Raw genomic sequence first — 15,226 nt, forward strand, 5'->3', positions numbered from 1 at the left:
TCTGTACCAGGTGACACGTTCTCAGGTATGGGATTACTCAGAGATTTCAGGTATATAACTGGAGCGTTATCATTCAAATCAGTAATTTCAATAATTAACGTTGCATAAGAAACTAACCCTAGACCGTCTTTAGCACTGATCTGCATTTCATAAGATGACACTTTCTCATAATCAACAGCTCCAGCGATTCGTACCTCTCCCGTTTTAGGGTGTAAAGAAAACACGTTGCTATCTTCGTCTGAAACGTGGTCAAATGCATAAGTAATTTCACTGTTTAAACCATCGTCGGCATCAGTTGCACTCACAGTGATTACTAATATATCAATAGGAGAGTTCTCAGGTAGAGCAGCCTCATAGACGGTCTGGCTAAACACTGGTGCATTATCATTAGCATCCAGCACAGTGACGTGTATGACTACAGTGCCTGATCTCTGAGGAGAACCACCATCAAATGCAGTAAGTAACATGGTTATCTCTTTTTTGTCCTCTCTGTCTAATTCTTTGTCTAAGACCAGCTCACAGTATTTTCGTCCACCTGCTTTCGTGTTGACATTGAGTTTAAAATGTTCATTTTGCTGAAGTGAGTAGCCCTGCACAGCATTTTCTCCGACGTCTCCATCGTGCGCTTCTCCCAAAAGAAATCGCGCATCCTTGATAGCAGATTCCTGGATTTCAATCTCAAGTGAATCCTCTTTAAACTGCGGCGAGTTATCATTAATATCCTGAACACGGATATTAATACGGTGCAACTCCAGCGGATTTTCCAGCACAAGTTCCTGCTTCAGAACACACGAGGCTTTTTTCGCACAAAGCCCTTCCCTGTCAATCCTTTCTTGTACAACCAGGTCTCCAGTATTTAAATTTACACTGCAGTACTTGACACCGTTATCCTCCGTATCAATACGAGCGTTCCGAGCGGACAAGACGCCTAAGTCAAGTCCCAGGTCCTTTGCAATATTTCCGATTACAGATCCACGTTTCATCTCCTCTGGAAACGAATAGCTGACGTCTCCATACACGGGATGAGAACCGAGAAAAAATAAAGCAAGGCCGTAGATGTGCAACAAAAATGTACTGTATGCCATCGTTCATGAGAGAAAGTCCTATGTTGCTACCAAGCGAGTCAAAATAGTTCAAATGAATGATTCAATTCAATAGATACAATCCTTAAAATGCGGTCATATCACTGCGTTTAGTACAAAAGCAAAATCAGGCTTTGAATGCGTCGACACTGAAGGGTGGAGAATGGCATGCCTTGTTGTTTTTTGGTACACACTGACACCATGAGTATTTGTGAAGGTATGGCAGTGCAATGTGTTTTAAGAATATAACAATGCACCCATTTAAAAAAAAATAATAATAAAAAAAACACAAATGAAGGAATACATGACTAAGTAAAATAAATAAATAATCATAGCTCTACTATTTTAGTTTTGCCTAGCTGTCAAACGGAATGCCTGTCCTTTAACATATAAACAAAAAAAAAAAACAATTATTAACATTAAACAACTCCAAAATGTTTGCCCCATGATTTCAAATATGCAGCAGTCAAATTGTACACAAGCACTAAATGAGGAAATCTTTCTTTTTAAATTGCTATCATATTATAATTAATCTAGTTCCCAGGCCACATGCAAGGAAACACTAAATTCTCTAACACTCTGTTCTTTACCTTGTAGTTTCATAGATTTCCAGCATGTACAGTATAGCATGCAGATCAAGGAAACAACATTTGCCTCACTATCAATAAGTGTACATTTTGTGTGATTATACTGGAATTCAATACATTGTACAAGTAACTGGTATAGGCTTCTTGATGTCATGAATGTATTTTGACAAGAAAGAGGGGAGATAAATATGATGAACATTAATCTCTCCCAATTACTAAAACAAAGTGTACGAATGATGCAATCAGCCATAATGTCGAAATTTGGCATATTCAGGGAAGCCTGACAACACGTCTAACAAAGCTAAATAAAACACGGTAGACAATAAGACAATTTATTTTACTCATGAATAGAAACAAAAGCCAGGCTTTGACAGAAAAAAAAAGAAACTAAACAAGCACGTCTTGGACCAAACCTGTAGAATGCATGTGACCGCAGCTAATAAAAATCCTTAAAACTTGATGCATCATTAAAACAATCAAAGTTCAGCACGAAGGATGGGGTGAGGAAAAAGCGTAAAGTTGTTTTCATCAATTATGTCATGACAATGAAAAAGTGTCCCTGTCACAGGAGAAGCATCACCATCTCCAAACAAACAATCCAAAGATAAGCACTTTTGACATGAAGCGTAAAAGGCTCCTACCTCTAAGTCTTCAAATGGATCAACAAAGTCACTGGGACTTTTCCTCAGAGTCTGGTCAGCAGGCAGTGTGTTGTCATTGTAAGATGTCACAAACTTAAAGTCACTCGTTCTAGAACCTGTTGTCAGGTAGGCGTCATAATTGTAATTGCTGCGTAAAGTTCCTGTGCCGTCAACATCTGCGTAATTAGGAGGGAGATAAGCGCTGGGGATGGCGACTGCTCCGTCAAACAACAGTCTGGGTTTTCTCCTGCGACAAAACCTCACACCCAAGATGATGATGATGAAGGTCAGGAAAAAGGTGGACACAGAAACAAGGGCGATGATCAGATATGAGGTCAGTTTGGAATTCTTCTCATCATAAGAAATGTCCTTCAGTTCTGTCACCTCAGCCAAGTTATCAGAAATAATTAAATACATGGAGCAGGTGGCAGAGAGAGAGGGCTGTCCGTTATCTTTCACCGCAACAATAAGGTTCTGTTTCATGCTGTCAGATTCAGAAATGTCCCGCTGTGTCCTGATTTCTCCACTGTGGACATCAATAGTGAAAAATCCAGGGTCAGTGGATGTAATTATATGATAGGACAGCCAGGCGTTCTGTCCGGAGTCCGCGTCCACTGCTATCACTTTGGACACCAGAGAGCCTCCGTGTGCAGCTTTGGGGACCAGCTCAGTCATGAAGGAGTTGGCCTCCAGGGCGGGATACAGTATCTGAGGAGAGTTGTCGTTTACATCAGATATGAAGACACTGACGGTCACGTTACTGCTGAGCGGAGGAGAACCGTTGTCTCTGGCCATCACCTGGACTTTAAAGTTCCTCAACTGTTCATAATCAAACGATCTCACAGCGTGGATCACCCCCGTGTCTCCGTTCACTGATACATAGGAGGACACCGGGGCACCGTTCACCTCACCAGGTAACAGAGAATAAATCACTGTACCGTTTTGTCTCCAGTCGGGGTCTCGAGCAGTAACGGAACATAGAGTGGAGCCAGGTTTGTTATTTTCAGTCACATATGCGCTGTAGGACTGTTCCTCAAACACAGGTGGGTTGTCGTTGATGTCAGCTACAGATAACTGAACATTTTTAGAGGAGGACAGAGGTGGAGAGCCCTCGTCAGTGGCACTGATTGTAATGTTGTAATCAGACACTAGTTCACGGTCCAGTTGTCCTGTTGTCACCAGAGAATAATAGTTTTTAATTGAAGGAACTAACTTAAAAGGAACATTTTGCTGAATCAAGCAGTGGACCTGTTTATTATATTCAGAGTCTCTGTCCTGCACGTTAATGAGGCCCACCTCTGTACCAGGTGTTACGTTCTCGGGTATTGGGTTGTACACCGACTTCAATGATATCACCGGAGCATTGTCATTCACATCAGTGATATCAATAATCACTTTAGCTTCTGAAGAGAGCCCATAACCATCTTTGGCTTCAACAAACACTTCGTATTTGTGTCCCTCTTCATAATCTATGTCACCTGTCACAATGATCTCTCCTGTTTTCTCATCCAGTGAAAACAGCTTTCTTGATTTATCAGACAGTCGACTAAATTCATAAGTTACCTCTCCATTAACACCTTCATCTGCATCTGATGCACTTACAGTGATCATTTTGGTTTTCATAGGTGAGTTTTCTGGTATTGTGGTTGTATATACGGCCTCAGAAAAGACTGGGGCGTTATCGTTAGCATCAAGTACAATGACATGTATGATTACAGTCCCGGATCTCTGAGGAGAACCACCATCCACAGCCGTGAGCAATAATTTCATTTCCTGATGATCCTCTCGGTCTAACTCCTTATTTAAAACCAACTCACCATATTTCCTACCAGCACTTGTCGTCTGAATACTGAACACAAAATGAGGGTTTTGTTCTAAAATGTAGCTTTGAACAGAATTCTTGCCTATGTCTGCATCGTGGGCTGCATTAACACGATACTTGGCTCCTCTGTCGGCTGACTCTGTGATTTCCAGCTTCACTGTATCTTTCGGGAAAACGGGTGCATTGTCGTTAATGTCCTGTACCTGCAGAGACAGTCGGTGTAACTCCAATGGATTCTCTAATAGCAGATCGAATTTAAAAACACACGAAGGATTTTCTCCACAATGCTCCTCTCTGTCGATTCGCTCTGCAACCAATAAATCTCCACTTTGAAGGTTAATTTCGCAATATTTTCCATCGTTTCCCTCCATGTCAACACGCGCTTTGCGATGAGACAGTCTGTCCACCCCCAGCCCGAGATCCTTAGCAATATTTCCAATAACAGATCCGCGCTTCAGCTCCTCCTGTGCAGAATAGCTTAGATCTCCGTGTGCGTACAGCACCATGACAAAGAAAAAGACAAATCCGCAGCTTGGAAAAATACACAGTCTACCCATCATCCTAAAACAATGTCTAGTGTGACAATTTCAAATGTTTAAACGACGATATTCGATCCGTGTATCTGCCTTGTGATGAATTTGTCGACTTTGTTGAAGGCGGTATTAGGGTGGCCGATCCCAATAATGGAGGCTGTGCAAAGCAGACTCAACATAAGACTCCAATGCTGGTATATACTGACACCGTGAGTTTAGATCAAACATAGCAGTTTTTCAGAGGTGATGTGACTCTTCATGACTTGAATATTTAAATGAATAAACCCTTCAATGTGATAAAGGGGACTGTATCTAGGCATTCTATATATCTACTTATTTTCCTTTTATCATTGTCGTCTGCAAAATAGGGCGTCTCCTTCCAAAATAGTCTACCTCTAGCCTTTATTAGCGATACCACCAAAACGGCATTCAATAAATGTAAATATCTGACAGTAGCTGAAAGCTAAAAAAACGCAAAAAAATATATATATATTTATGACGTAATATTCTGCCTCCAACTTCAACTGAAAAGCACTTTTTTGCACAGGACAAAATGTAATCAGGGTCAAATGCTGCATATAAACAAACGAAAGAGTAAAAGGACAGTCTAAAATTCACACTAAATAGTTAAAGAAAAACGTTTTAAGATATAAAACCAAGTTTGAGAACGAAGATAATGGGGACAATATAATTATAAACAAACTATTAAAACAATTAACTTGCTATAGATGCGCATGAAGCCAACAAATACTGTAGTCTCACTGAAAACAATACAACTGATGCCAATGGCGATGCAATTTCCCTTGTTCTAATTTCTACTTCACCAAGAAGTAAAACTCAAAGTCATAGCAGCTGATGTCAATTGTCACACAGCTCAATCAATACTGGCAAATTAAAAAGTAATATGGAATGTCTGAAAGGTGGACAATATAATACATTTGAAGTTGTCCATAAAAATAAATGAGTATCTGTAAACCTCAGCACCATGGACAGAGACCAAATGTAAAAGTTGAAGCAATTTGGCAAATACAGACAGAGAGATCCATGGTGACTTCCTTGGGGCTGATGCACAGTATGTAAAGCTAAAACAAATTAATATGACAAAGGTCAAAGCTTGACACAACACAAACAATAGAGAGCATATGTCATCAAACTTAAGCATCAGTCTTGAAATGCATCACCAAAGTCAGTGGGACTTTTGCTCAGTCCGGTCTGCAGCAGGCAGTGTGTTGGCAGTGTGAGATGTCGAGGATATCCTGTTATCAGGTAAGTATCATAATCATGAAGTTCCAGTTCAAGATCTGTGTAATTAGGAGTGAGATAAGCGGTATGAATGGGCCTCTCTCTAACAAAACATTATCTAGCTCGAGCTTCATCAATAGACAACTCTGACGGCAGAACTCACAGGAGTGATATACAATTTATATTTGGTACTAAAGACGGGGGTGATGTAATTCCTCAATACAAAAATAAATACAGTAAAAAAAAGTGTAAAATAAGTAAAATGCCACTGATTTTCAAATTTTTACCAATTTCAATTGCAATTTCTGTTTGGTTTCTAATTCATAAAAAGCTAAACTTACACATAATGCGGTGGATGTTAATTGTCAAAGAGCAAATATTTTCTTATACAAGCCAAAGAGATAAAGTGAGTAGTTATTTGAAATAGCTTACACCGCAGCAGTGACCGCAGTTCAGCACCAAGGACAGAGACAAAATGTAATCAACAGACACTGGGCACGTGCAAACGAAGAAAACAATCCAAATGTTGATTTTTATCATGCCAGGTACTTGTTCAAACTAAACAAAACGCTGAGTGAAGCAGCAGACACATCACCTTAACCATGAAGTGCAAAAAAATGTTTACATCAACGAAAGATGATACATGTTCCTACCTCGAGAGAAGAATCACAATCTCCAAACACATCAGCAAAGTCACTGGGACTTTTCCTCAGAGTCTGGTCAGCAGGCAGTGTGTTGTCATTGTAAGATGTCACAAACTTAAAGTCACTCGTTCTAGAACCTGTTGTCAGGTAGGCGTCATAATTGTAAGTGCTGCGTAAAGTTCCTGTGCCGTCAACATCTGCGTAATTAGGAGGGAGATAAGCGCTGGGGATGGCGACTGCTCCGTCAAACAACAGTCTGGGCTTTCTCCTGCGACAAAACCTCACTCCCAGAATGATGATGATGAAGGTCAAGAAAAAAGTGGACACAGACACCAGTGCGATGATCAGATAAGAGGTCATTTTGGAATTCTTCTCATCAGAAGAAATGTCCTTCAGTTCTGTCACCTCAGCCAAGTTATCAGAAATAATTAAATACATGGAGCAGGTGGCAGAGAGAGAGGGCTGTCCGTTATCTTTCACCGCCACAACAAGGTTCTGTTTCATGCTGTCAGATTCAGAAATGTCCCGCTGTGTCCTGATTTCTCCACTGTGGACATCAATAGTGAAAAGTCCAGGGTCAGTGGATGTAACTATATGATAGGACAGCCAGGCGTTCTGTCCGGAGTCCGCGTCCACTGCTATCACTTTGGACACAAGAGAGCCTCCGTGTGCAGCTTTGGGGACCAGCTCGGTCATGAAGGAGTTGCCCTCGAGGGCGGGATACAGTATCTGAGGAGAGTTGTCGTTCACATCAGATATGAAGACACTGACGGTCACGTTACTGCTGAGTGGAGGAGAACCGTTGTCTCTGGCCATCACCTGGACTTTAAAGTTCCTCAACTGTTCATAATCAAACGATCTCACAGCGTGGATCACCCCCGTGTCTCCGTTCACTGACACATAGGAGGACACCGGGGCACCGTTCACCTCACCAGGTAACAGAGAATAAATCACTGTACCGTTTTGTCTCCAGTCGGGGTCTCGAGCAGTCACGGAACATAAAGTGGAGCCAGGTTTGTTATTTTCAGTCACATATGCGCTGTAGGACTGTTCCTCAAACACAGGTGGGTTGTCGTTGATGTCAGCTACAGATAACTGAACAGTTTTAGAGGAGGACAGAGGTGGAGAGCCCTCGTCAGTGGCACTGATTGTAATGTTGTAATCAGACACTAGTTCACGGTCCAGTTGTCCTGTTGTCACTAGAGAATAATAGTTTTTAATCGAAGGAACTAACTTAAAAGGGACATTTTGCTGAATTGAGCAATGGACCTGCCTGTTTTTCTCTGAATCTCTGTCCTGCACGTTAATGATTCCCACCTCTGTACCAGGTGTCACGTTCTCAGGTATGGGGTTAGTTAGTGATTTCAGATATATGACTGGAGCGTTATCATTTATATCAGATATAGCAATGATTACTTTGGCAAAAGAGGTTAAGCCCAAACCATCTTTTGCAGTGACACGCAGTTCAAACGATGATGCCGTTTCAAAATCGACAGGTGCCATTAATTTGATATCACCTGTTTTATGATCTATATTAAACACCGACCGTAAATCCTGCGTAATGTGTCCAAAATCGTATGCAACCTCTCCATTTATTCCCTCGTCTGCATCCGTAGCACTCACTGTTAGCACAACAGTACCCAGTGGAGCGTTTTCAGGCAGACTGGCTTTATAAACAGTCTGGCTAAAAGCGGGGACGTTATCGTTCGCATCCAGCACAGTAATATGAATGACCGCAGTACCTGACCTTTGAGGAGAACCCCCATCCACAGCTGCCAGTAGTAGATTGATTTCTTTCAAATGTTCACGGTCTAGTTCCTTGTTTAGCACGAGTTCCACAGAATTTGTTCCAACACCCAGAATAAAATAATCATTCCTTTGCAGATTGTACGTCTGAACCGAGTATTTGCCTATATCTGCATCATGTGCTTCTTCTATAGGAAAACGGGCACCCTTTGCTGTTGATTCATGTATATCTATATGGATCAATTCTGTATTAAATTGCGGAGGGTTATCGTTTATATCCTGGACATGCAGATTGATTCGATGCAGTTCTAGTGGATTCTCTAACATGAGCTCTTGTTTTAAAGCGCAGGATGCTTTGTCTCCACACAGGCCTTCTCTGTCAATCCTTTCGGCAACAATAAGATCCCCGTTCTGGTGTATGTCACATAAACGCTTGTCGCTTCCATCAGTATCAATGCGAGCCTTTCTAGCGGATAGTGTACCTGTATCAAGGCCCAAGTCTTTGGCGATATTTCCAATCAATGACCCACGTCTCATCTCCTCCGGAAAAGAATAGCTTACATCTCCATTTGCAAAACGCAAAGAAAGGAGCAGCAATGCAACGGCACAGCTTCGTGACGTAAACCAAGCGACAGCTACCATCATGATCATCTGAAGAAATAATCGTTTTCAAGTGAACGCACAGAAAAACAATCAGAACTTAAGATTTAAAACAAAACCGACATAATCAAAGAGCGAGTCAGTCTGCCTCTCAACTGCAATGCTTGAAGCCAAACTAATGGTCGACAACAGTGGGTGGATACTGACATGAACTGGCACACCATTAGCCTACAGCGGGTGGACAGCGACCTCTTGAGTATAGTCTACAAACTGGATTATGTCTGATTGCAGGATGTGTGAATGTACAAACTGAAAAGGTGTGCGAAAATTACAAAAACATGCCAGCGCTTTAACAAGGAATGCTGCAGAAGAAAAGTTTGGAACGTGTAAAGATGTCCGAACATTATGAGCAACATAACCAAAAGCACATATGACCGGTGCACCTCTGAATATAATGATAAATTGACGTGGAGAAGAAAAAAAAAACATCGCTTAAAAAAGTGACAAAATGTTTGCTGTAAAACCGAAGGTCCTAACAATAACCACAACACAACTTTAATTGCAACTTAAACCAATATTGACGGAAAAGAATATGAGTTAAAAACAAACCCAAATCCTTAAGACCTAGAACTTATGACGAAAACAGTGCAAAAATTGTAAAAGCATCTTCAAATGTGTCTATATCTCTGTTGATAATGTTTCAAAGACCAAAAAGTAGTTATCTGGGAAAAATCAGGACATTTGTATCACAAATATATATCTATTTTGTAAAAAATAAAATAAACGTAGTTTTCATCCATTATTAATGTGATACTAGCAGTCACAAATCAGACCACTGAAAACAGTTTTTTTTTTACCTGTTTAAATTATGTGTCAAACGACTGATGATCTTACCTCAGGAGAAGCGTTACCGTCTCCAAACACATCAGCAAAGTCACTGGGACTTTTCCTCAGAGTCTGGTCAGCAGGCAGTGTGTTGTCATTGTAAGATGTCACAAACTTAAAGTCACTGGTTCTAGAACCTGTTGTCAGGTAGGCGTCATAATTGTAATTGCTGCGTAAAGTTCCTGTGCCGTCAACATCTGCGTAATTAGGAGGGAGATAAGCGCTGGGGATGGCGACTGCTCCGTCAAACAACAGTCTGGGCTTTCTCCTGCGACAAAACCTCACGCCCAGGATGATGATGATGAAGGTCAGGAAAAAGGTGGACACAGAGACAAGGGCGATGATCAGGTAAGAAGTCATTTTGGAATTATTCTCGTCATAAGAAATGTCCTTCAGTTCTGTCACCTCAGCCAAGTTATCAGAAATAATTAAATACATGGAGCAGGTGGCAGAGAGAGAGGGCTGTCCGTTATCTTTCACCGCAACAATAAGGTTCTGTTTCATGATATCAGACTCTGAAATATCCCGCTGTGTCCTGATTTCTCCACTGTGGACACCTATACTGAAAAGTCCAGGGTCAGTGGATGTTACTATATGATAGGACAGCCAGGCGTTCTGTCCGGAGTCCGCGTCCACTGCTATCACTTTGGACACCAGAGAGCCTCCGTGTGCAGCTTTGGGGACCAGCTCGGTCATGAAGGAGTTGCCCTCGAGGGCGGGATACAGTATCTGAGGAGAGTTGTCATTCACATCAGATATGAAGACACCGACGGTCACGTTACTGCTGAGCGGAGGAGAACCGTTGTCTCTGGCCATCACCTGGACTTTAAAGCTCCTCAACTGTTCATAATCAAACGATCTCACAGCGTGGATCACCCCGGTGTCTCCGTTCACTGACACATAGGAGGACACCGGGGCACCGTTCACCTCACCAGGTAACAGAGAATAAATCACTGTACCGTTTTGTCTCCAGTCGGGGTCTCGAGCAGTCACGGAACATAAAGTGGAGCCAGGTTTGTTATTTTCAGTCACATATGCGCTGTAGGACTGTTCCTCAAACACAGGTGGGTTGTCGTTGATGTCAGCTACAGATAACTGAACAGTTTTCGAGGAGGAAAGAGGTGGAGAGCCCTCATCAGTGGCACTAATTGTAATGTTGTAATCAGACACTAGTTCACGGTCTAGTTGTCCTGTAGTCACCAGAGAATAATAGTTCTTAATAGAAGGAACTAACTTAAAGGGGACATTTTGCTGAATGGCGCAGCGGACCTGTCCGTTGGACTCTGAGTCTCGGTCCTGCACGTTAATGATTCCCACCTCTGAACCAGGTAAGGCGTCTTCTGGTATGGGATTTGTCAGTGACTTAATGAGGGTAAAAGGCGCGTTGTCGTTAACATCTGTAACGTCAACAATTAATGTACATGATGAAACTAATCCAAGACCATCCTTAGCTGTAATTTGCAATTCATAGACCGACAATTCCTCATAATCTATTGGCCCACTGACTTTCACCTCACCGGTTGTCTGATCAAGAGAAAACACGTTATTATTATCATCAGAAATGTGATCAAATTCGTAAGTCACATCTCCATTGACTCCTTCGTCTGCATCAGTCGCGCTCACCGTGACCACTACAGTATCTACAGGAGAGTTTTCAGGCAGACTGGCTTTATAAACGGTCTGGCTAAACAATGGGGCGTTATCGTTAGCATCCAGCACAGTGACGTGAACAACCGTAGTGCCTGATCTCTGAGGTGCGCCTCCGTCTGTTGCCTCAAGAACAATCTTTAGTTCTTGCTGTTGTTCTCTATCCAGTTCTTTCTCTAAAACCAACTCACTGTATTTTCCTCCTCCGCTTTTCGCGACTACATTCAGTCTGAAGTTGTCATTTGCTTCGATACTGTAGCCCTGGATGGCATTTTGACCTACATCTGCATCATGGGCCTCATCTAAACGATAGCGACTTCCTTTAACGGCTGATTCCCTGATTTCAAATTTGATTAGGCTATTTTTAAACTGTGGTGAATTATCATTGATATCTTGAACATGGATATTAATGCGGTGTAATTCTAAAGGATTCTCTAAAACAAGCTCCTGCTTTAAAAGACATGATGCCCTTTTGCCACAAAGCCCCTCTCTGTCAATCCTGTCTGCAACAACGATATCTCCAGTGCTCAAATTAATTCCACAATACCGTTTACTGTTCCCGTCTGCATCAATGCGAGCCTTTCTAGCAGACAGTTTGTCCACCTCGAGTCCGATGTCTTTGGCTATATTTCCAACAACTGAGCCTCTTTTCATCTCTTCTGGGAAAGAATAAGACACGTCTCCATGGACGGATTGCAGCGACAAAAGAAATACTCCCAAGAAGGCAACAAGGCCGAAAACGGTAAATGCTTTATGTCCCATGTCCCAGGGAGACGAATGCCACCAAACCAAATGAGACGTACCAATTAAAAATATCCAGCAAAGCGCACTGCTCTTCAGATAACGTTTGCATCAGGATTACAAATGCTACGATTTCCCAGCTTTCCGCAGCGAACAATTGTGAGGTGGAGACGTGCAAGCTTTAAGGTTAACCTTAGCAACATTATGTAAAGCTAGCAGACAGCGACACTGTGAGCAAAGTGTGGGTATTACAACATATATAAATGATTGATTCTTCCAATAATATTATTATGAGAAGAAAGATATTAAAATAAATAAAGAGAAAAGAAGTCCAGGTAATGGTTAGCATGAGAGAAGAGAAGAAAACATCCAGAGATTGTACCATCTGTAACAAATACCACTTTGTTGGCTATTTTCACCCTCAAACTTCATTTATACACAACATAGACAAACGGGGAACGTGTAATAGTAGGGATGATTCAGCACCATGGATAGCTCCTAACTAAACCATCGAGCAGGGCCCGTGTTTAAAACGGTTCATAGGACAACTAAACAAAAAATAAATAAAAACATAAACAGCAACAACGCCAAAATGATAATCCTTCTAAACATGATGAAATACTTAATGTATTAAGAAATTTTAAACTATTGTTGAGAAAAATGTCAGTTATTTGGCTAAACTAAATGACAATACGAGTAATGAAGAAAGGAAGCACAAGCTATAGGCCAATTTAAAAAAAAGCTTACATGTATGGCTTCTTCATATATTTGATACAGTTCAATTAAGTTTTCCTTAACACACAAGGCAACGTGTGACTTGACTGTTGACTACATTTTGGGTAAGAAACAAAAAACAGTATCAGTAACATCTTACACTACAATAACAATTTGTTAATAATGTAGTAGGGAAGTAATATTATGGTAAAATGTTGTATTTGATGCCATTTCCACCTGGGTTATAATAGTGTATGTGTGTGTCTAATATGGAGATCAGATTAGAGAAATGGATTTATTTTCAACGTAACATTCAGGTTATAGTTGTTGATGAAAATGACTGTAAGCTACCAGCAATGTAAGATGAAGATGGTTTCAAATCCAAGGGGATAATTAAATAACATGAAGGAGAATTCAAAAGATATGACTAAAAAAAGATTCTAGCATTAAGAAAGACGAGCATACAATAAGAGTGAATCAAATCCTTAGTATAAAACATTCATCCTCCCTTATGTCCTACACACTTTTTCCATTGTAAATCTATTGATCAGTGAGCATGATAATAAGGCGATATCACCATGACAACACTTGTCTGTTTTTTTTTGTTTTACAATACTATCACCATGTTGTTAGGATATTGCAGTGTCTAATATGTGGCTAGTATTATTGCACTGGCCTAATATTTGACTTAAGTTTGATAATACATGTTCCTACCTCGACAGAAGAATCACAATCTCCAAACACGTCAGCAAAGTCACTGGGACTTTTCCTCAGAGTCTGGTCAGCAGGCAGTGTGTTGTCATTGTAAGATGTCACAAACTTAAAGTCACTGGTTCTAGATCCCGTTGTCAGGTAGGCGTCATAATTGTAAGTGCTGCGTAAAGTTCCTGTGCCGTCAACATCTGCGTAATTAGGAGGGAGATAAGCGCTGGGGATGGCGACTGCTCCGTCAAACAACAGTCTGGGCTTTCTCCTGCGACAAAACCTCACACCCAGGATGATGATGATGAAGGTCAGGAAAAAGGTGGACACAGACACGAGGGCGATAATCAGATAAGAGGTCAGTTTGGAATTCTTCTCATCAGAAGAAATGTCCTTCAGTTCTGTCACCTCAGCCAAGTTGTCAGAAATAATTAAATACATGGAGCAGGTGGCAGAGAGAGAGGGCTGTCCGTTATCTTTCACCGCCACAATAACGTTCTGTTTCATGCTGTCAGACTCTGAAATGTCCCGCTGTGTCCTGATCTCTCCACTGTGGACACCTATAGTGAAAAGTCCTGAGTCACTGGATGAAACTATATTATAGGACAACCAGGCGTTCTGTCCGGAGTCCGCGTCCACTGCTATCACTTTGGACACCAGAGAGCCTCCGTGTGCAGCTTTGGGGACCAGCTCAGTCATGAAGGAGTTGCCCTCCGGGGCGGGATACAGTATTTGAGGAGAGTTGTCGTTCACATCAGATATGAATACACTGACGGTCACGTTACTGCTGAGCGGAGGAGAACCGTTGTCTCTGGCCATCACCTGGACTTTAAAGTTCCTCAACTGTTCATAATCAAACGATCTCACAGCGTGGATCACCCCCGTGTCTCCGTTCACTGACACATAGGCGGACACCGGGGCACCGTTCACCTCACCAGGTAACAGAGAATAAATCACTGTACCGTTTTGTCTCCAGTCGGGGTCTCGAGCAGTAACGGAACATAAAGTGGAGCCAGGTTTGTTATTTTCAGTCACATATGCGCTGTAGGATTGTTCCTCAAACACAGGTGGGTTGTCGTTGATGTCAGCTACAGATAACTGAACAGTTTTATAAGAGGACAGAGGTGGAGAGCCCTCGTCAGTGGCACTGATTGTAATGTTGTAATCATACACTAGTTCGCGGTCCAGTTGTCCTGTTGTCACCAGAGAATAATAGTTTTTAATCGAAGGAACTAACTTAAAAGGGACATCTTGCTGAATGGAGCAGCGGACATTTTGGTTATTGTCTGAATCTTCATCCTGCACGTTAATGATGCCAACCTCTGTACCAGGTGACACGTTCTCAGGTATGGGGTTAGTCAGTGATTTCAGGTAAATAACTGGAGCATTGTCATTTATATCAGTAATATCTATTATAACTTTAGCGTACGACGTCAGTCCTAAACCATCTTTAGCCTCAACTCTCATTTCAAAAGAACTAGTTTCTTCAAAGTCAATTAAGTCAGATACAGTTATCATCCCTGATTTAGGATCAATCGAAAATACATTTATTTCGTAGTCAGACATGTGTCCAAAGTCATATGTTACATCTCCATTCACTCCTTCATCTGCATCAGTAGCACTGACATTAATCACTACAG

At 41.6% G+C, this 15,226-nt stretch overlaps 1 protein-coding gene and 1 pseudogene across 11 annotated transcripts in view; both read right to left on the reverse strand.

The window, feature by feature from the left end:
- The window catches only part of LOC131473007 (protocadherin gamma-A5-like), a 2,435-nt pseudogene extending 936 nt beyond the window's left edge, over positions 1–1,499 (reverse strand).
- The window catches only part of LOC131472450 (protocadherin gamma-A11-like), a 223,708-nt gene that overhangs the window by 177,880 nt on the left and 30,602 nt on the right, over positions 1–15,226 (reverse strand). Inside the window, exon 1 of one of the 11 annotated variants that reach the window (XM_058649654.1) lies at positions 6,561–8,979. The exons of 8 other annotated variants lie outside the window; for them this stretch is intronic. In XM_058649654.1, coding sequence (XP_058505637.1) covers positions 6,561–8,948 — 2,388 coding nt within the window. In that variant the 5' untranslated portion in view covers positions 8,949–8,979. Of the gene's footprint in view, positions 1–2,310; positions 4,776–6,560; positions 8,980–15,226 lie in introns of those variants that run through there. 2 more of the 11 variants (XM_058649667.1, XM_058649688.1) reach the window with 2 other exon arrangements.

Source organism: Solea solea, chromosome 14, assembly GCF_958295425.1.
Source record: "Solea solea chromosome 14, fSolSol10.1, whole genome shotgun sequence".
Taxonomy (NCBI): Eukaryota; Metazoa; Chordata; class Actinopteri; order Pleuronectiformes; family Soleidae; genus Solea; species Solea solea.